This window comes from Oncorhynchus tshawytscha, unplaced genomic scaffold (assembly GCF_018296145.1).
Source record: "Oncorhynchus tshawytscha isolate Ot180627B unplaced genomic scaffold, Otsh_v2.0 Un_scaffold_10343_pilon_pilon, whole genome shotgun sequence".
Classification (NCBI taxonomy): Eukaryota; Metazoa; Chordata; class Actinopteri; order Salmoniformes; family Salmonidae; genus Oncorhynchus; species Oncorhynchus tshawytscha.
Genome location: NW_024609784.1, coordinates 417,398 through 440,520, shown reverse-complemented (window position 1 = coordinate 440,520; position 23,123 = coordinate 417,398). Strand labels below are relative to the sequence as shown.

The following is a 23,123-nucleotide window of genomic DNA, read 5'->3' as shown; positions in this document are numbered from 1 at the left end:
TTGCTTGTTCTGTCCGCTATGCTTCATTTGCTCCACATAGAAAACAACTCAGATGAACTATCTTGGGTTAGTTAATAATATCTTTGCTAATAGGCCTATATTTTATTTAACTAATCAACCAATGATCAAGCCCTTGATGAGTTCTATCAGGTGTGTTATTAGTACTGGGTTGGGACAGAAATGTGCACTCTTGTGTGACCCCAGGATTGAAAAACACTGTCTCTAACAAAAGGACAATCTTTAAGAGACTGATATAACAAAAACACTGTCTCTAACAAAAGGACAATCTTTAAGAGACTGATATAACAAAAACACTGTCTCTAACAAAAGGACAATCTTTAAGAGACTGATATAACAAAAACACTGTCTCTAACAAAAGGACAATCTTTAAGAGACTGATATAACAAAAACACTGTCTCTAACAAAAGGACAATCTTTAAGAGACTGATATAACAAAAACACTGTCTCTAACAAAAGGACAATCTTTAAGAGACTGATATAACAAAAACAAAAAAACATTTGTTCGATGTCATTTCGAATCCTGGAAGTCACAATTCACAATGATTTCATCACTCGGATCGCAATACTTGGCTTTGCCGCTGTATAAATGCAAGCCCAAATGGAATAAGATTAAGATTCGTGTGTGGCTCACACGCTCCACTGTAGGAGTGGTTGGGGAAAATGACAGCTTAATTGCCTGTTACTTCATCACGTCTATAAACGCTCCACATCGTAAATGACATGTCTGAGATGTGTTTTTCAATAACCCGCCCCATTCACAGTATGCATGGCACAATAACCCGCCCCATTCACAGTATGCATGGCACAATAACCCGCCCCATTCACAGTATGCATGGCACAATAACCCCCCCATTCACAGTATGCATGGCACAATAACCCGCCCCATTCACAGTATGCATGGCACAATAACCCGCCCCATTCACAGTATGCATGGCACAATAACCCGCCCCATTCACAGTATGCATGGCACAATAACCCGCCCCATTCACAGTATGCATGGCACAATAACCCGCCCCATTCACAGTATGCATGGCACAATAACCCGCCCCATTCACAGTATGCATGGCACAATAACCCGCCCCATTCACAGTATGCATGGCACAATAACCCGCCCCATTCACAGCCCCATTCATGCATGGCACAATAACCCGCCCCATTCACAGCATGGCACAATAACCCGCCCCATTCACAGTATGCATGGCACAATAACCCGCATGGCACAATAACCCGCCCCATTCACAATATGCATGGCACAATAACCACGCCCCATTCGCCCCATTCACAGTATGCATGGCACAATAACCCGCCCCATTCACAGTATGCATGGCACAATAACCCGCCCCATTCACAGTATGCATGGCACAATAACCCGCCCCATTCACAGTATGCATGGCACAATAACCCGCCCCATTCACAGTATGCATGGCACAATAACCCGCCCCATTCACAGTATGCATGGCACAATAACCCGCCCCATTCACAGTATGCATGGCACAATAACCCGCCCCATTCACAGTATGCATGGCACAATAACCCGCCCCATTCACAGTATGCATGGCACAATAACCCGCCCCATTCACAGTATGCATGGCACAATAACCCGCCCCATTCACAGTATGCATGGCACAATAACCCGCCCCATTCACAGTATGCATGGCACAATAACCCGCCCCATTCACAGTATGCATGGCACAATTCACACATGGCACAATAACCCGCCCCATTCACAATATGCATGGCACAATAACCCGCCCCATTCACAGTATGCATGGCACAATAACCCGCCCCATTCACAGTATGCATGGCACAATAACCCGCCCCATTCACAATATGCATGGCACAATAACCCGCCCCATTCACAGTATGCATGGCACAATAACCCGCCCCATTCATATCATGGCAGTATTCACAGCATGGCACAATAACCCGCCCCATTCACAGTATGCATGGCACAATAACCCGCCCCATTCACAGTATGCATGGCACAATAACCCGCCCCATTCACAGTATGCATGGCACAATAACCCGCCCCATTCACAGTATGCATGGCACAATAACCCGCCCCATTCACAGTATGCATGGCACAATAACCCGCCCCATTCACAGTATGCATGGCACAATAACCCGCCCCATTCACAGTATGCATGGCACAATAACCCGCCCCATTCACAGTATGCATGGCACACAACCCGCATGGCACAATAACCCGCCCCATTCACAGTATGCATGGCACAATAACCCGCCCCATTCACAGTATGCATGGCACAATAACCCGCCCCATTCACAATATGCATGGCACAATAACCCGCCCCATTCACAATATGCATGGCACAATAACCCGCCCCATTCACAATATGCATGGCACAATAACCCGCCCCATTCACAGTATGCATGGCACAATAACCCGCCCCATTCACAATATGCATGGCACAATAACCCGCCCCATTCACAATATGCATGGCACAATAACCCGCCCCATTCACAGTATGCATGGCACAATAACCCGCCCCATTCACAGTATGCATGGCACAATAACCCGCCCCATTCACAGTATGCATGGCACAATAACCCGCCCCATTCACAGTATGCATGGCACAATAACCCGCCCCATTCACAGTATGCATGGCACAATAACCCGCCCCATTCACAGTATGCATGGCACAATAACCCGCCCCATTCACAGTATGCATGGCACAATAACCCGCCCCATTCACAGTATGCATGGCACAATAACCCGCCCCATTCACAGTATGCATGGCACAATAACCCGCCCCATTCACAATATGCATGGCACAATAACCCGCCCCATTCACAGTATGCATGGCACAATAACCCGCCCCATTCACAATATGCATGGCACAATAACCCGCCCCATTCACAATATGCATGGCACAATAACCCGCCCCATTCACAGTATGCATGGCACAATAACCCGCCCCATTCACAATATGCATGGCACAATAACCCGCCCCATTCACAATATGCATGGCACAATAACCCGCCCCATTCACAATATGCATGGCACAATAACCCGCCCCATTCACAATATGCATGGCACAATAACCCGCCCCATTCACAATATGCATGGCACAATAACCCGCCCCATTCACAATATGCATGGCACAATAACCCGCCCCATTCACAATATGCATGGCACAATAACCCGCCCCATTCACAATATGCATGGCACAATAACCCGCCCCATTCACAATATGCATGGCACAATAACCCGCCCCATTCACAATATGCATGGCACAATAACCCGCCCCATTCACAATATGCATGGCACAATAACCCGCCCCATTCACAATATGCATGGCACAATAACCCGCCCCATTCACAATATGCATGGCGCAATAACCCGCCCCATTCACAGTATGCATGGCGCAATAAATCGGCATATTCTTATGTGCTGTGCCTCCACCAGGAGAGCCTACTCTTCTGCATGTAGATTCATTTTTTTGGCTGCAGGCCTAGTAAACATGGGTTCCAAATTGCACCTTATTCCCTTTATAGTGCACTATTTTTGACTAGAATAGGGTGCCATTAGGGATGCAAGTTATTCTGAGGCAGAAGCTGTTATAAACAGTTATTTATATTGTTCATGTTGATACAGTGGAAGGTTACTGCAGACATAAGGTTGCTATACGGAAACCCCTTATAAACCAACGTGGAAGAGAGGCTATCTTAAATGGATACTTCGGGATTTTGGCAATGAAGTCCTTTATCTACTTCCCCAGTCAGAGGAACTCGTGGATAGAATGTTTATGTCTCTGTGTGCAGTTTGAAGAAAGTAGCTAACTAGCGCTAGCGCAATCACTGGCAGTCTACTACCTCTAATTTCCTTCAAATCTCGAGGTATCCCTTTAAGTGCTCTAAATGGGAGAGCAACAGTGTTCTCTAATTTGCTGTCTGGCTGCACAGCAAAGCACAAATAAAACATAAATAAACATGGCTTTGAGGTATTTAATGTATGAAAACCATTAAGATTGTGTTGACCTGAGTTAAGACAAACTAAAAAGTAAAGTAGAGTAAAACATCCTAATTAAGTGAGTTAGAGTTCTTGCATTTTTTATGAGATCAATTGTTAGTTTAGTTTAGTACCTGTTAGAGACAATAATGCATTCTCAATGTAACCTCTTTGATTTCAAACAGCTATGCAATTCCTGACAACGGAGACATCTTCTCTCGTTGATCATATCAACTGTATGTACAGTGCATTTCGGTTGAGCCCATTGCGGTGGCCTTGATCGAGCGTGTAAACACATTTTTGGAGCTCTGCAATCACAGAGAGAAGATCATCAATACAAGCGGCCAATTCCTGCAGACACAGGGAACATGTTAACCTCGGCTCTGACCTTGAGAATGTAGATACATAATTCACCATTACAATGCCCGATTTAATCAAGTCATCTGTCCAATAGTAACAGACCATTTTGTGGGCGGAGATACTGTATGTCCCCGGTGTAATGGGGTCACTGCTTTGTAAGTGGCCGGTAAGGAACAGTTTTAAACGGCTAAGTTGTGTTATATAGTGGATAGGATAAGATATAGATAGACATACAGTACCAGTCAAACGTTTGGACACACCTACTCATTCAAGGGTTTTCTTTATTGTTTTACTATTTTCTACATTGTATAATAATAGTGAAGACATCAAAACTATTAAATAACACATGGAATCATGTAGTAACCAAAAAAGTGTTGAACAAATCCAAATATATTTTACATTTGAAATTCTTAAAAGTAGCCACCTTTTGCCTTGTTGACAGCTTTGCACACGCGTGGCATTCTCTCAAACAGGTTCACCTGGAATGATTTTCCAACAGTCTTGAAGGAGTTCCCACATATGCTGAGACCTTGTTGGCTGCTTTTACTTCACTCTGTGGTCCAACTCATCCCAAACCACCTCAATTGGGTTGAGGTCAGGTGATTGTGGAGGCCAGGTCATCTGATGCAACACTCCATCACTATCCTTCTTGGTCAAATAGCCCTTACACAGCCTAGAGGTGTGCTGGGTCCTGTTGATTGTCCTGTTGAAAAACAAATGATAGTCCCATTAAGTGCAAACCAGATGGGATGGTGCATCACTGCAGAATGCTATGGTAGCCATGCTGGGTGTGCCTTGAATTATAAATAAATCACAGACTGTGTCACCAGTAAAGCAACCCTACACCATCACACCACCTCCTCCATGCTTCACTGTGGGAAGCACCCATGTGGAGATCATCCGTTCACCTACTCTGTGTCTCACAAAGATACGGCAGTTGGAACCAAAAATATCACATTTGGACTCATCAGACCAAAGGACAAATTTCCACCGGTCTAATGTCCACTGCTCGTGTTTCTTGGCCCAAGTAAGTCTCTTCTTATTATTATTGTCCTTTAGTAATGTTTTTTTTTGCAGCAATTTGACCATAAAGGCCTGATTCACGCAGGCTCCTCTGAACAGTTGATCTTAAGATATGTCTGTTACTTGAACTCTGAAGCATTTATTTGGGCTGCAATTTCTGAGGCTGGTAACTCTAATGAACTTATTCTCTGCAGCAGAGGTACCTCTGGGTCTTCTTTTCCTGTGGCGGTCCTCATGAGATACAGTTCCATCATAGTGCTTGATGTTTTGTTGCGACTGCACTTGAAGAAACTTTCAAAGTTCTTGCCATGTTCTTGCCATAATATGGACTTGGTCTTTTACCAAATAGGGCTATCTTCTGTAAAGTAATGTTTTAAAAATGGTATAACCTGCCTTAATTCTGCTGGACCCCAGGAAGAGTATCTGGGGTCCAGCTAGCTGGGGTTAACCTGTTATTCATGTTGTGTAATAAAACATGTGTTATGTGTTATTACATTGTATTATGAAATTGATAGTTTGGATCCTGGATGCTGATTGGCTGAAACAGCATTCCAGCCATGTGTATATCAGACAATATACCATGGTGTAAAGCTAAAATAGTTGTTTACTGTTCATTTTGAAGTATCACTACGCTGTTTGTGATACACCGAATGGAATCACGAGAGAAAAATGCCAATGTCTGTCCCTATGCCCAGCTTAATATCTCCAAGGATCTAAGAATAACCAATATGAAAGCTCCTGTTGATAATTACACACACACACACACACACACACACACACAGAAAACATTTATAGCTTCCTGCGCTGGGGAATTGTCACCAACATCAGACACTCACTGGAGTCACACTGGGATGAGTTTCTATGGTGACGTGAGGAGGGGCTGGGGATGTGCAGGATTTAAAAGCGTAATCTCTGTCATGCAGCTGTACTTCTAAACCACCAACATATGCCTGTCACTCTAACAAGGAGCTAATGGTGAACCTGAGAATCCTGACTTAGGAGACTCGATCAACACCCAATGAGCTGTTTTTGATGACTACGATTTGCGGCTTAATGGTGGCAATGTCATCTTGGTAATGTTGCTCATCAATCATTCAAATACAACTTCTAGCTGATTGTTGTACAATAAACTGAAGACACAAAACTACATTGTTTACTGACAACCACATAAAAACATATTTTTTTTAAATGTTTAACATTTCTCATAACTTTTCTCATTTTGGGTAGGCCTATTTAAATAGCAGATACATTCCATTATGTTCATTTAAAACCAAATCTAAATGACACATTAAAAAAAGTTACATTTCCCAAGAGCTATTATGACATACGAGCAGTTTATTTCAATGTGTAGCCAGCCGTCTGATCCAAAGTGCCCAGCAAACATTGAACAGTGTCGTCCCTTCAAGGTTCTCCTTTGGTTGTTTTGAGAACCACATCCACGGAACCAAATTAGCTGGGTGTTATTTGTTGAGAGGCAAATCTTCCATCTGTCTAGTTCAGGGGTGTCAGACACCTTGTCGTTGTAAAACAGATGTCAAGAATTCTGTTAATGATTTCTGTGTCTGGGGCTGCTGCAGTTCAATGTGTTTGTTAAACAAGTGGTCAGACACTATTAACCATTATTAACCTCTAACCTTGAGACTCACACCAAGGCGTCTACACAGGCCTCTGGAAAAAAGAGACATGAACTTCCCTCACCATCTCATCATACAAGAAAAAGCCCCATTTCCACATATCAGGAAAAGTCTGCAGCAACACTAAATACTAATATGACGCCTTCCCAGTAAAAGAGGTAGTATACTTCTTCTAACGACACCTCAGAGAAAAGACTCAAGGTCCAATGTAGACGTTTTTAGCTCAACATCAAATCATTTCTGGGTAACAATGAATTAAGTACCTTACTGGGATTGTTTTCAATTCAAATTGACAAAAATAAACATAAATAGCATCTTAGCAAGAGCAATGTCTCAAGCAAGAATTTATTAAGGACTTTCTGGGAGCGGTCTGAGTGGAGAGCGGAAAATTGAAAACTAGCTGTTATTGGCAGAGAAGTTTGGAACTTCCTTTCTTATTGGTCAAAACTCCATCCCACCAAAACAGGCTGAAATTTCAGGTGGTCTTTTCTAACAGCTCTTACACTAAAAGGAGATTGCCATCATTTTCACAATTTCACAGTATTATTCAACCTCATAGAACGGAAATATACACTGAGTGTACAAACCATCTTAATATTGAGTTGCACCTCCCCATTTTGCCCTCAGAACAGCCTTAATTCATTGGGACATGAACTCTACAATGGTGGACCATTCTTGATACACACGGGAAACTGCTGAGCGTGAAAACCCCAGCAGCGTTGTAGTTCTTGACACAAATCGGTGCGCCTGGCACCTACTACCATACCCCATTCAAAGGCACTTAAATCTTGTGTCTTGCCCATTCACCCTCTAAATGGCACACATGCACAATCCATGTCTCAATTTTCTCCAGGCTTAAAATCCTTCTTTAACCTGCCTCCTCCCCTTCATCTACACGGATTGAAGTGTATTTAACAAGTGACATCAGCAAGGGATTATAGCTTTCACCTGGATTCACCTGGTCAGTCTATGTCATGGAAAGAGCAGGTGTTGTTAATGTTTTGTACACTACATATGAAACACAGAAACATCACATGTTGGACTATACTGGACCTTTAAGGAGAAACACATTGAACACTATCAACACCACACATACACATTATACAACTATAGCAGTGTTTAACCCTATCAACACCACACATACACATTATACAACTATAGCAGTGTTTAACCCTATCAACACCACACATACACATTATACAACTATAGCAGTGTTTAACCCTATCAACACCACACATACACATTATACAACTATAGCAGTGTTTAACCCTATCAACACCACACATACACATTATACAACTATAGCAGTGTTTAACCCTATCAACACCACACATACACATTATACAACTATAGCAGTGTTTAACCCTATCAACACCACACATACACATTATACAACTATAGCAGTGTTTAACCCTATCAACACCACACATACACACTATACAACTATAGCAGTGTTTAACCCTATCAACACCACACATACACATTATACAACTATAGCAGTGTTTAACACTATCAACACCACACATACACATTATACAACTATAGCAGTGTTTAACCCTATCAACACCACACATACACATTATACAACTATAGCAGTGTTTAACCCTATCAACACCACACATACACATTATACAACTATAGCAGTGTTTAACCCTATCAACACCACACATACACATTATACAACTATAGCAGTGTTTAACCCTATCAACACCACACATACACACTATACAACTATAGCAGTGTTTAACCCTATCAACACCACACATACACATTATACAACTATAGCAGTGTTTAACCCTATCAACACCACACATACACACTTATACAACTATAGCAGTGTTTAACCCTATCAACACCACACATACACATACACATTATACAACTATAGCAGTGTTTAACCCTATCAACACCACACATACACATTATACAACTATAGCAGTGTTTAACCCTATCAACACCACACATACACATTATACAACTATAGCAGTGTTTAACCCTATCAACACCACACATACACATTATACAACTATAGCAGTGTTTAACACTATCAACACCACACATACACATTATACAACTATAGCAGTGTTTAACACTATCAACACCACACATACACATTATACAACTATAGCAGTGTTTAACACTATCAACACCACACATACACACTATACAAATATAACAGTGTTTTTTCCGACTCGCTGAAATGACCAGGCTGATGTAACTGTTATCAGGCGATGAATCATATTTTAACTGGAGGGCCATTATAGCAACACTCATCTCATTGCTGTTTGGGAGAGCTATAACGCTATCATTACTGCTGTAGTGCATCCAGCACTCAGCACACACCACTACAGCAAGCCCCTGTGGTTGTCGACAGAGGCCTCTGTGTCAGTAACTGTAATTGAGAGCATTTTCTGTGGCTCTCTGAGTACAGAACCTGAAACAATGGCTGAAAATGAGACCCACTCTATTCCCTGATTTACTTTGCTCCCTACTCAACTACACCTCTCTCATACCACAGTCATTACACTGTGATTATTAGGATTAAAGCACCACTCTGGCGTTGAGAGCTTTGGTTCGATGATCTAAACTTGTTTCCATTCATCAGATAGAAATATGAAGTCAATGAAGGTTGGATTCTAACTGATTCTGACAGGTTAATCATAATGGGTTGAGAGCTTATTGACCCCCGTCCCCGTCCCCGCCCTCGTCCCAGTCCCCATCCCAGTCCCCATCCCTGTCCCTATCCCCGTCCCCTCTCAGCAGTGTGTGTCCCCGTCCTCTCTCAGCAGTATGTGTCCCCGTCCCCTCACAGCAGTGTGTATCCCCATCCCCGTCCCCGTCCCCTCTCAGCAGTGTGTGTCCCCGTCCCCGTCCCCTCTCAGCAGTGTGTGTCCCCGTCCCCGTCCCCTTTCAGCAGTGTGTCCCCGTCCCCGTCCCCTCACAGCAGTGTGTGTCCCGTCCCCAGCAGTCCCCTCTCAGCAGTATGTGTCCCCATCCCCTCTCAGCAGTATGTGTCCCCATCCCCGTCCCCTCTCAGCAGTATGTGTCCCCGTCCCCTCACAGCAGTGTGTGTCCCGGTCCCCTCTCAGCAGTATGTGTCCCCATCCCCTCTCAGCAGTATGTGTCCCCATCCCCTCCCCTCAGCAGTATGTGTCCCCGTCCCCTCACAGCAGTGTGTGTCCCCATCCCCTCTCAGCAGTGTGAGTCCCCATCCCCGTCCCCTCTCAGCAGTATGTGTCCCCGTCCCCGTCCCCTCTCAGCAGTATGAGTCCCCATCCCCGTCCCCTCTCAGCAGTGTGTGTCCCCGTCCCCTTTCAGCAGTGTGAGTCCCCATCCCCTTTCAGCAGTGTGAGTCCCCATCCCCTTTCAGCAGCTGTGTGTCCCCATCCCCGTCCCCTTTCAGCAGTGTGAGTCCCCATCCCCGTCCCCTTTCAGCAGTGTGTGTCCCCGTCCCCTTTCAGCAGTGTGTGTCCCCGTCCACTTTCAGCAGTGTGAGTCCCTGTCCCCTTTCAGCAGTGTGTGTCCCCGTCCCCTTTCAGCAGTGTGTGTCCCTGTCCCCTTTCAGCAGTGTGTGTCCCCGTCCCCTTTCAGCAGTGTGTGTCCCCATCCCTGTCCCCTCTCAGCAGTGTGTGTCCCTGTCCCCTTTCAGCAGTGTGTGTCCCCATCCCCTTTCAGCAGTGTGTGTCCCCATCCCTGTCCCCTTTCAGCAGTGTGTGTCCCCATCCCCTCTCAGCAGTGTGAGTCCCCATCCCCTCTCAGCAGTGTGAGTCCCCATCCCCGTCCCCTTTCAGCAGTGTGTGTCCCCATCCCCGTCCCCTCTCAGCAGTGTGTGTCCCCATCCCCGTCCCCTCTCAGCAGTGTGTCCCCATCCCCATCCCCGTGTGTGTCCCCCCTTTCAGCAGTGTGTCCCCATCCCCATCCCCTTTCAGCAGTGTGTGTCCCCGTCCCCTTTCAGCAGTGTGTGTCCCTGTCCCCTTTCAGCAGTGTGTGTCCCCGTCCCCTTTCAGCAGTGTGTGTCCCCATCCCCTTTCAGCAGTGTGTGTCCCCCCCGTCCCCTTTCAGCAGTGTGTGTCCCCATCCCCGTCCCCTTTCAGCAGTGTGTGTCCCCATCCCCGTCCCCTTCAGCAGTGTGTGTCCCCATCCCCGTCCCCTTTCAGCAGTGTGTGTCCCCATCCCCGTCCCCTTTCAGCAGTGTGAGTCCCCATCCCCTCCCCTTCAGCAGTGTGTGTCCCCATCCCCGTCCCCTCTCAGCAGTGTGTGTCCCCATCCCCGTCCCCTCTCAGCAGTGTGTGTCCCCATCCCCGTCCCCTCTCAGCAGTGTGTGTCCCCATCCCCTCCCCTCAGCAGTGTGTCCCCATCCCCTCTCAGCAGTGTGTGTCCCCATCCCCGTCCCCTTTCAGCAGTGTGTGTCCCCATCCCCAGTCCCCCGTCCCCTCTCAGCAGTGTGTGTCCCCATCCCCATCCCCTCTCAGCAGTGTGTGTCCCCATCCCCCCCGTCCCCTCTCAGCAGTGTGTGTCCCCATCCCCGTCCCCTCTCAGCAGTGTGTGTCCCCATCCCCGTCCCCTCTCAGCAGTGTGTCCCCATCCCCATCCCCTCTCAGCAGTGTGTCCCCATCCCCGTCCCAGTGTGTCCCCATCCCCATCCCCTCTCAGCAGTGTGTCCCCATCCCCGTCCCCTCCCCTCAGCAGTGTGTGTCCCCATCCCCCCCTCTCAGCAGTGTGTGTCCCCATCCCCGTCCCCTCTCAGCAGTGTGTGTCCCTGTCCCCATCCCCATCCCCCTCTCAGCAGTCCCCATCCCCGTCCCCTCTCAGCAGTGTGTGTCCCCATCCCCGTCCCCGTCCCCTCTCAGCAGTGTGTGTCCCCATCCCCGTCCTCTCTCAGCGGTGTGTGACACAACATCATGTGGAGAACCTGGCACAACTACTCCACAGGGTTACTAAGACACACAGTAAACCACTCAACCAACACTTAGCGTCTGACACCGACAGACACATCCTTCTCTGTCTTTCTCTTTTTGTCGTTGTTTGTTTTTACCATCAAACCTGCAGATGATCAAAGTCTTTCACTGTAGGTTGCAGTAGTACCCAGTTCACAGAGACTTTTAGTACAAGTCTTTCACTGTAGGTTGCAGTAGTACCCAGTTCACAGAGACTTTTAGTACAAGTCTTTCACTGTATGTTGCAGTAGTACCCAGTTCACAGAGACTTTTAGTACCCGTCTTTCACTGTAGTTGCAGTAGTCCCCAGTCCCAGAGACTTTTAGTACAAGTCTTTCACTGTAGTGCAGTAGTCCCCAGTTCACAGAGACTTTTAGTACAAGTCTTTCACTGTAGTGCAGTAGTGCCCAGTTCCAGAGACTTTTAGTACAAGTCTTTCACTGTATGTTGCAGTAGTACCCAGAGACTTTTAGTACAAGTCTTTCACTGTATGTTGCAGTAGTACCCAGTTCCAGAGACTTTTAGTACCTCTTTCACTGTATGTTGCAGTAGTACCCAGTTCACAGAGACTTTTAGTACAAGTCTTTCACTGTATGTTGCAGAGTACCCAGTTCACAGAGACTTTTAGTACAGGGTTTTCACTGTAGGTTGCAGTAGTACCCAGTTCAAAGACTTTTAACAAGTCTTTCACTGTAGGTTGCAGTAGTACCCAGTTCACAGAGACTTTTAGTACAAGTCTTTCACTGTATTTGCAGTAGTACCCAGTTTTTTAGTACAAGTTTTCACTGTTTTAGTACCAGTTCAAAGACTTTTAGTACAAGTCTTTCACTGTATGTTGCAGTAGTACCCAGTTCACAGAGACTTTTAGTACAAGTCTTTCACTGTAGGTTGCAGTAGTACCCAGTTCACAGAGACTTTTAGTACAAGTCTTTCACTGTATGTTGCAGTAGTACCCAGTTCACAGAGACTTTTAGTACAAGTCTTTCACTGTATGTTGCAGTAGTACCCAGTTCACAGAGACTTTTAGTACAAGTCTTTCACTGTATGTTGCAGTAGTACCCAGTTCACAGAGACTTTTAGTACAAGTCTTTCACTGTATGTTGCAGTAGTACCCAGTTCACAGAGACTTTTAGTACAAGTCTTTCACTGTATGTTGCAGTAGTACCCAGTTCACAGAGACTTTTAGTACAAGTCTTTCACTGTAGGTTGCAGTAGTACCCAGTTCACAGAGACTTTTAGTACAAGTCTTTCACTGTAGGTTGCAGTAGTACCCAGTTCACAGAGACTTTTAGTACAAGTCTTTCACTGTAGGTTGCAGTAGTACCCAGTTCACAGAGACTTTTAGTACAAGTCTTTCACTGTAGGTTGCAGTAGTACCCAGTTCACAGAGACTTTTAGTACAAGTCTTTCACTGTATGTTGCAGTAGTACCCAGTTCACAGAGACTTTTAGTACAAGTATTTCACTGTATGTTGCAGTAGTACCCAGTTCACAGAGACTTTTAGTACAAGTCTTTCACTGTATGTTGCAGTAGTACCCAGTTCACAGAGACTTTTAGTACAAGTCTTTCACTGTAGGTTGCAGTAGTACCCAGTTCACAGAGACTTTTAGTACAAGTATTTCACTGTAGGTTGCAGTAGTACCCAGTTCACAGAGACTTTTAGTACAAGTCTTTCACTGTAGGTTGCAATAGGGCCTAGTTCACACATCACACTTGTCTGTGATGTTTCTCACGGCCAAGGAACAGTGCTCTGATGCTATATTCATAGTCACTATTTTGGTATTTAGAAAATTATGGTTGTTTTTTCCCCCTGGCTGTCTAAGGATGTCTCGCGCTCGCTCTTAAGGGAGTTGGGTACAGCCCGGGGTGTGTGGAGTTTCTTCCCCTGTAAAACACACTCCTATCCCCAGCTGTTTACATCTCCACGACACACGTTTGCTGTTTCCATGGTGATGGTGTAAAGATAGTTGGGATGTCTCTGAGTTACCGGCACGTAGGGGCTGACTGCCACCGGACGCCAGCTGGAGAATTAGAGGCAGCACAGGAGAGAGAACTGGGAAAAGGCATATCATTATCACAACGACTGCTATCATTATCGTTGATGATAAGCCGTAGGAGTACAGGGTGATGCTAGATATCTGAATGAAAATGGATCCTTCTTCAATTCATCAACAGCGTAAAATGGTGTAGCTTGAACAAAGACAATTACAATTACCTGTGTGAGTCTTATGAAAAAGGATGGACCTTAGTTGGATCGGCGTTGTGCTATAGCCGTTCCCCTATCAAAGACACTACTTCTCCTGCATTTGTGCGAAGTAAAGAAACAACAATGGTTTAAAAGTTAAATATGTTTATGTGATTTTCTCACATGGCATTTCATTTTACACATCACTTGGAACGTGATATATGTTGTAATCCTGTTTTACAATCTGACATGTTTCCTTTTTTTATAGCATGCACTTCAGAATGACAACAAATGCTCCACAGATACAGACTTCGAACTAGAATTGTCCTCACATTAAAAGATACAGAACATGAAGCTGGATCAAGCCCAAGTGACAGTTGTGGACGTAATGGAGAGAAACAGTGTTGGGATACTATGACTTTCACAAGTAAACCAAGCACTCCACAAGAGACACATAATTACATGTTCTGGATTCAAAAAAATAAACACATTTAAATCACTTTTGTCATAGAAGAATAGATACTGATTGGTGTCCCTTGACATTTCAAAGAGTTAAGCAGCATTGCACTACACAGAGAGTTGTATGTGTGTGTGTGTGTGTGTGTGTGTGTGTGTGTGTGTGTGTGTGTGTGTGTGTGTGTGTGTGTGTGTGTGTGTGTGTGTGTGTGTGTGGGGGGGGGTCCTCACTGTGCAGGTCACAGTATTCCAATCCCCCAATTACTGATGGTCAAAATCAACCCTCACTATCAATTCAATGGAGGGGTGCTTTAGCATTGTCCTGTTATATAGGCTGTACTAGACCAGTGTATCATTTCTTGTGGCAGGTAGCTAAAATCACAGTGCAAATCGGTGTCTTTTGTTTGGGTGTCATTATTGCAAATTGTATCTGATTGTTGGGGTATGGTGTCCAGGATAACACATCTCTACAGGGTACTTTAAGCTTCCTTGTTATATGTGTTCAAACTAGCTGGAAGAGTGAAATGGGTCTCTTATAGGTTTTCATTTTTCTGCTTTACAACTGCATGTTGTCTAGATGTTACCCTGGAGTTCAAAACACACGCATGTAAACGCACACCACAGCAATGTCATGGAATCCACCAAGACGTCTAAGGGAAACAAAAGCATTGATGAAACCCTATGTCACATTTATTCAACTTATCCCACGTTATTCTCTCCACTGTATATGAAGCAGAATTCACATATTAAATCAGTCCATTTTCAGAACACGTAGTGTCTGATGCATCATAATAACACTGATTACGAGGAGGGAAACCACGGAGACTGATTGATATGGAGGTCATGACCTTGTACCTGGCTCGCAATCCAGAGGACAGATGAGAGAGAGAGGAGCTCCTTGACCCATGTGCTGTATCATGTTATTATTTACAAACACAATATCTAGATAAAGCAGCTGGCCTCCTCTTCCAAGAAGGGTCCTTTTTCTTCTTCTGGTGACAGTTTTATGCTTCACTCAATATCCATGACATTGAGAATCTGGGAAAAAGACAACTTCCCCTGTCCCATCTATTCCCAGAATTCCAATTGACCTCAGTCTTGGATAGTTCCTGTTTTCCCAGGCAGCGTCATTGGACCTGACGCTTGTCAGTCAACAATCCTTCACCGATGTGAGTGTTCTGGTTGGTTCACGTCCTTGAGTGACGCTGTGTGATCCAACAGGATCCACACACCAATAGGTCTTGTTAGTCCACTGATTGGCTGATGACTGCAGTCATTCCAATAGGACACGTAAACGGCTAAACAGAATGTAAAGCAGGTCACATCTCTAAATATCAGAAATGCGTCTCTAATGATAATAATCTATAGTCATTATACGAATAACCACATGCAGATTCATGCTATTTTTGTGTTCAGATATTTCCTTCTCATTTACAGTTTATATGTAATGATGAATATATACAAATCGATGGCATTCTATGAAGTCATGATCGTAAACACTCAATCAATGAACAGTATTGCAATGGGAGGGGGGGTGATTCAATAATTATTTTAATATAGAAATATGGAAAGCGCTGGTCGTGAGCTTTTCGTTTGAATTAGGAGACCGTTTCTGTGTTCAGCAACTGTGAGATGCGTCTGACTATGTGCCAGTTGCTTAGCAACCTTCCTGCTACTAGTATAGACAAAGGATTGGGTGAGGCACATTGCTGAATGGTAATGTCCTCTGTCGTGCGACACACCTGTTAGCATCGGCAACAATTTATGTGAGTAGTAAATTCTCTCATCAATAATGAAGTACATCGCTATTAATAAAACAAAAGCTCTGTTTGATAGGACCATCAAAGGCATTCCTGCTGTCTTTTAAAGAATATACAGAAATGTGTGTGTGTGTGTGTGTGTCTAATGTGTGTGTGTGTGTGTCTGTGTCTAATGTGGTGTGTGTGTGTGTGTGTGCACACGCCTGTCAAATGTTTGTGTGTGTATATGAGTGCACATGCACGCATGTGTGTATAAAGCCATGAGTTATGATGCAGAGGGGGTGCCGATGTCATTTCCGTGACTACAATTGTTGAATTACCCCCTTCTGCACACACACTAAAACAAAAGGCCATTAGCCAGAGGTGACCACCAGGGATCAGCAGCACAGTGTTCAGCAGGCAGTTCACATGCCATTCAGAATGACAATGTTACCTTTCCACCAGGGATGTGCCTTCCCCCAGCAATTAAATGCTGCTCTCTGCTTGCGTGAAACCAGTAAAGACAATCTCTTTGCAGCTATCTGTGAGTAAACAATATCAGAGACACTTCAGCTTGGCAACACAGCGATTGACAATTAAATAAGATCACAGTAAAACATTTGAAACAGTAGCAAACCAGCATAGCCCACATGCAGAGAAAACAGAAAAACACTGTTGTGCATTTTATGTTGTGTGTTCAGTCCCCAGGTGGAGGCCAATGGCACGATGCAGACACACAAGTCCCATGCACATTCCCACGGCCCAGGCCCACCGTTTCTAACCTGTTTTCTCTTTAGTTTTTATCTCTCCTTCTCTCTTTCTCACCACACCGCTGGCAGATGATTACACAGGATGATCCATGCAAACAGGATGACCGGGCCCAGCCAGAGGCAGGTGAGAGCAACAGGGTGGCAGGTGAGAGCGACAGGGTGGCAGGTGAGAGCGACAGGGTGGCAGGTGAGAGTGACAGGGTGGCAGGTGAGAGTGACAGGGTGGCAGGTGAGAGTGACAGGGTGGCAGGTGAGAGCGAGAGAGTGACAGGTGAGAGCGAGAGGGTGGCAGGTGAGAGCGATAGCGGGACAGGTGAGAGCGATAGCGGGACAGGTGAGAGCGAGAGGGTGGCAGGTGAGAGCGATAGCGGGACAGGTGGGAGCGATAGCGGGACAGGTGAGAGCGAGAGGGTGACAGGTGAGAGCGAGAGGGTGGCAGGTGAGAGCGATAGCGGGACAGGTGAGAGCGATAGCGGGACAGGTGGGAGCGATAGCGGGACAGGTGAGAGCGATAGCGGGGCAGGTGAGAGCGATAGCGGGGCAGGTGAGAGCGAGAGAGTGACAGGTGAGAGTGAGAGGGTGACAGGTGAGAGCGAGAGGGTGACAGGTGAGAGTGAGAGGGTGACAGGTGAGAGCGAGAGGGTGACAGGTGAGAGCGAGAGGGTGGCAGGTGAGAGCGAGAGCGGGACAGGTGAGGTGAGCGATAGCGGGACAGGTGGGAGCGAGAGAGGGACAGGTGAGAGCGAGAGGTGGGCAGGTGAGAGCGATAGCGGGGCAGGTGAGAGCGAGAGCGGGACAGGTAAGAGTGATAGCGTGACAGGTGAGAGCGAGAGAGTGACAGGTGAGAGTGAGAGGGTGACAGGTGAGAGCGAGAGGGTGACAGGTGAGAGCGAGAGAGTGACAGGTGAGAGCGAGAGAGTGACAGGTGAGAGTGAGAGGGTGACAGGTGAGAGTGAGAGGGTGACAGGTGAGAGCGAGAGAGTGACAGGTGAGAGCGAGAGAGTGACAGGTGAGAGTGAGAGGGTGACAGGTGAGAGCGAGAGGGTGGCAGGTGAGAGCGAGAGGGTGGCAGGTGAGAGCGAGAGGGTGACAGGTGAGAGCGAGAGGGTGACAGGTGAGAGCGAGGTGACAGGTGAGAGCGAGAGGGTGGCAGGTGAGAGTGAGAGGGTGACAGGTGAGAGCGAGAGAGTGACAGGTGAGAGCGAGAGAGTGACAGGTGAGAGTGAGAGGGTGACAGGTGAGAGTGAGAGGGTGGCAGGTGAGAGCGAGAGGGTGGCAGGTGAGAGCGAGAGGGTGACAGGTGAGAGCGAGAGAGTGACAGGTGAGAGCGAGAGGGTGGCAGGTGAGAGCGAGAGGGTGACAGGTGAGAGCGAGAGAGTGACAGGTGAGAGCGAGAGGGTGACAGGTGAGAGCGAGAGGGTGACAGGTGAGAGCGAGAGGGTGACAGGTGAGAGCGAGAGGGTGACAGGTGAGAGCGAGAGGGTGACAGGTGAGAGCGAGAGGGTGGCAGGTGAGAGCGAGAGGGTGACAGGTGAGAGCGAGAGGGTGACAGGTGAGAGCGAGAGAGTGACAGGTGAGAGCGAGAGAGTGACAGGTGAGAGCGAGAGGGTGACAGGTGAGAGCGAGAGGGTGACAGGTGAGAGCGAGAGGGTGACAGGTGAGAGACAGGTGAGAGAGTGACAGGTGAGAGCGAGAGAGTGAGAGAGACAGGTGAGAGCGAGAGGGTGACAGGTGAGAGCGAGAGGGTGACAGGTGAGAGCGAGAGGGTGACAGGTGAGAGCGAGAGGGTGACAGGTGAGAGCGAGAGGGTGACAGGTGAGAGCGAGAGGGTGGCAGGTGAGAGCGAGAGAGTGGCAGGTGAGAGCGAGAGAGTGGCAGGTGAGAGCGAGAGGGTGACAGGTGAGAGCGAGAGAATCAAGACATAGTCCATGACAAGTTATTTCCCCCCCCCACAAAATAAAGTGACATTTTTCTTATTTTTTATGGAAGCACGTATGTTCTAAGTCTCTAAATATAGCAACATGTAAATCTCCCTGATTATGAATACGTATTTACTAAATGTTGTGGCTGCTACTTTTAGAGCCACCATTCAAGAGTCCTTTTATTGCCATTATTAAAGTACAACAAAAGTGAAGTAATGGGAATTCAAAGTGATGTACAGCTAAGCTACTTCAGGGGTGGTCACCACATCTACAGTTCAAAGCAACGTTTGTATGGAAGAGGAGAAGAGCAGGGTTAGTCTGTGGTCGAACCCACTAAGGTTAGTCTCTAAAGTAGCTAACAACATTCACAAAGTATATTATATGATTCCAGGATGCTACAGAGAGCTAACGCCTATGAAGCTGGCTTCTGTCGGGTGTTTTGGGGGTGGGGGAGGGGAGTGTGCTCAGACGGAAGGCAAGCCTCGCTCTGGGCCGGGCCTCACAGGACGGATGGTATTGGGGAGCGGGAACGCCTCAGGGGGCACGGTGAACCGTAGGGTGAGGTCACTGGAGACAGCCTCAGGGCGTTACCAGCCAAGCCCGCTATGTTGCTTAAGCTTGAGGATTTCTCACAGCCTTCGGAAGAGTGGGCGAGGGCGCAGGAACGGGACATGAACACACACAGGCACGCGGTCAAGTATTCCAAGTCCAAGACAGCCACGTGAATGAAACAAGACAGGAGACGGGAGTGAGACAGAGCAGAAGTACATACATACGGTGATTCATGCACATATGTCGTTTCTCACAGGTCAGATGGCAAATGTCCATTTAATTGAATACGTTGACAGAACTTTGCTTTAATTACTGCTTTTGAAGTTATGCCAATATGAATGTCTCATATAATGGCATCATTACTATGTTTTGTCACACACAATTTATGCAAGCAATAATCTCATACAGATGTGTTCATATTTCAATTGCTAATTAAATATATATATCAGGCTGAAAACTGCTTTTCATTCAGGAGCTCTAGCACTTGTGCTGATGTGTACAAAGTCTCTGAAATAAAGCCAGCATCAAAAACACAGGGCGTGCACATGTAAAATAACAGTGTTTAAATGTAAAATAACAGTGTTTAAATGTAAAATAACAGTGTTTAAATGTAAAATAACTGTGTTTAAATGTAAAATAACTGTGTTTAAATGTAAAATAACGGTGTTTAAATGTAAAGCAAGATGATGAGGAGTATGATGATTGTGGAAATGACGGTGATGACAATGGGAAAGAGAACTGATGAGCCTGTAATAATGACTGTGATGATAGACAGTAATCAGGGAAATATCACACTATCCTTAAATGGCCTGATCAGCAGGTGGTGCACACCAACTAAATGTACATTCATTTCTATCAGCAGTCCTTTTTAAATGTCCAGACGCCAGTGAGAAACAAACAAACGACAAACCAGCCAGACCATTAACAGAGCTGGCCAATCAGCTGGCACAAAGACAGAGGGAGAGGAAGAAAGACAAGCTAATGGGATTGCAGCATCATTACCATACTGTAGATGGATCCATTTGTTTCAGCGTTTACTCAAAAGGGACGGCGCGCAAATGAGGCCGCTTCAGAACCAGCCGAGCTGCCAGAACAAAGGGCAGCTTCAGCTTGTGCCGACAGGTAGTGCCGGGGACTAGAAAGGACCTCATGTTTTATGCATTAACCACTGCACTGCTGCGACCGCCACCGCCGGCTGAGGAGGCTGAGACGAGGGCACAGCTGGACGCTCGCCTTGTGGCACCCAACTGTTCCTTAGCCCATGATGAAGCAGAGTCGCCCTGTGGTGGGCACGGGTCCAGGTGGTGGGAGGCCCAGGGTTGTCTCATGCCTGGCAGATTGCCTCAAGACCCAGGTGGGCTGAGCATGGCACAGCACTGTCCCGGTCAACACGTGGGGGGCTGTGAGGTTTATGAGTTGGTACCCCAGAGAGATTTACTGACTGGCTTTGTGTGTGTCTCGTGTAATGGATGGTTGAGTTAAACAGGAGCACTAACTGTGCAGACATCAGAGCTACTCCAAGTCAATATCAAATCAATTAATCAACCATAACAATGTAAACCATAGAATGAATCATAATAAAGACTGCAACAGTTAAAAGTATCCTATAGTAATAATGCTATAATTAACATTAACCCCAAATGACAGTTATAACCATGTCCTCCTCCAATTACACACAGAGGAGTGGGTTGATTGCCAGGACATACAGCAGACCCAGTGTAAGCATGAGATTTAGATTGCCTTCTAGAGAGGCAGTTCACTTCTGATAAGAGGCAATTAGCAAAAGCGTAACGGAGTTCCATATTACAGTGTAGAATAGATTAACACAGCATTAACTGCTCAAAATGACAGAGATAAAGCTTGGGAATTAAGACAGTGAAGCACGATTTAGGCCTAAACGTTCATTAGGCCCGAAATGTAATTTCTCATTCCAACAAAAATGTTATTTTGAGGACACTATACAGTATGATAATGACTTCTAACTCAACACAGGCACCCCTACAAACAGCAGGTAATTCTAACTCAACACAGGCATCACCTGTACAAACAGCAGGTCATTCTAACTCAACACAGGCATCACCTGTACAAACAGCAGGTCATTCTAACTCAACACAGGCACCTGTACAAACAGCAGGTCATTCTAACTCAACACAGGCATCACCTGTACAAACAGCAGGTCATTCTAACTCAACACAGGCATCACCTGTACAAACAGCAGGTAATTCTAACTCAACACAGGCACCTGTACAAACAGCAGGTCATTCTAACTCAACACAGGCACCTGTACAAACAGCAGGTCATTCTAACTCAACACAGGCACCACCTGTACAAACAGCAGGTCATTCTAACTCAACACAGGCACCTGTACAAACAGCAGGTCATTCTAACTCAACACAGGCATCACCTGTACAAACAGCAGGTCATTCTAACTCAACACAGGCATCACCTGTACAAACAGCAGGTAATTCTAACTCAACACAGGCACCTGTACAAACAGCAGGTCATTCTAACTCAACACAGGCACCTGTACAAACAGCAGGTCATTCTAACTCAACACAGGCACCACCTGTACAAACAGCAGGTCATTCTAACTCAACACAGGCACCTGTACAAACAGCAGGTCATTCTAACTCAACACAGGCATCACCTGTACAAACAGCAGGTCATTCTAACTCAACACAGGCACCTGTACAAACAGCAGGTCATTCTAACTCAACACAGGCATCACCTGTATAAATAGCAGGTCATTCTAACTCAACACAGGCATCACCTGTACAAACAGCAGGTCATTCTAACTCAACACAGGCATCACCTGTACAAACAGCAGGTCATTCTAACTCAACACAGGCATCACCTGTACAAACAGCAGGTCATTCTAACTCAACACAGGCACCTGTACAAATAGCAGGTCATTCTAACTCAACACAGGCATCACCTGTACAAACAGCAGGTCATTCTAACTCAACACAGGCATCACCTGTACAAACAGCAGGTCATTCTAACTCAACACAGGCACCTGTACAAACAGCAGGTCATTCTAACTCAACACAGGCACCTGTACAAACAGCAGGTCATTCTAACTCAACACAGGCACCTGTACAAACAGCAGGTCATTCTAACTCAACACAGGCACCTGTACAAACAGCAGGTCATTCTAACTCAACACAGGCACCTGTACAAACAGCAGGTCATTCTAACTCAACACAGGCATCACCTGTACAAACAGCAGGTCATTCTAACTCAACACAGGCATCACCTGTACAAACAGCAGGTCATTCTAACTCAACACAGGCACCTGTACAAACAGCAGGTCATTCTAACTCAACACAGGCATCTGTACAAACAGCAGGTCATTCTAACTCAACACAGGCACCTGTACAAACAGCAGGTCATTCTAACTCAACACAGGCACCTGTACAAACAGCAGGTCATTCTAACTCAACACAGGCACATGTACAAACAGCAGGTCATTCTAACTCAACACAGGCACCTGTACAAACAGCAGGTAATTCTAACTCAACACAGGCACCTGTACAAACAGCAGGTCATTCTAA

The 23,123-nt window shown here is 46.1% G+C and overlaps 1 protein-coding gene across 2 annotated transcripts in view; it reads right to left on the bottom strand.

Moving 5' to 3' along the window:
• Nucleotides 1–14,278: 14,278 nt before the first annotated feature.
• kcnc2 (potassium voltage-gated channel, Shaw-related subfamily, member 2) overlaps nt 14,279–23,123 on the bottom strand; it is a 72,765-nt gene continuing 63,920 nt past the window's right edge. The window contains exons 4-5 of one of the 2 annotated variants that reach the window (XM_042318052.1): nt 16,780–16,867; nt 14,279–15,884 (exon numbers count right to left, since the gene is read on the bottom strand). In XM_042318052.1, coding sequence (XP_042173986.1) covers nt 16,812–16,867 — 56 coding nt within the window. In that variant the 3' untranslated portion in view covers nt 14,279–15,884; nt 16,780–16,811. Of the gene's footprint in view, nt 15,885–16,779; nt 16,868–18,938; nt 19,654–23,123 lie in introns of those variants that run through there. The other variant, XM_042318051.1, reaches the window with a different exon arrangement.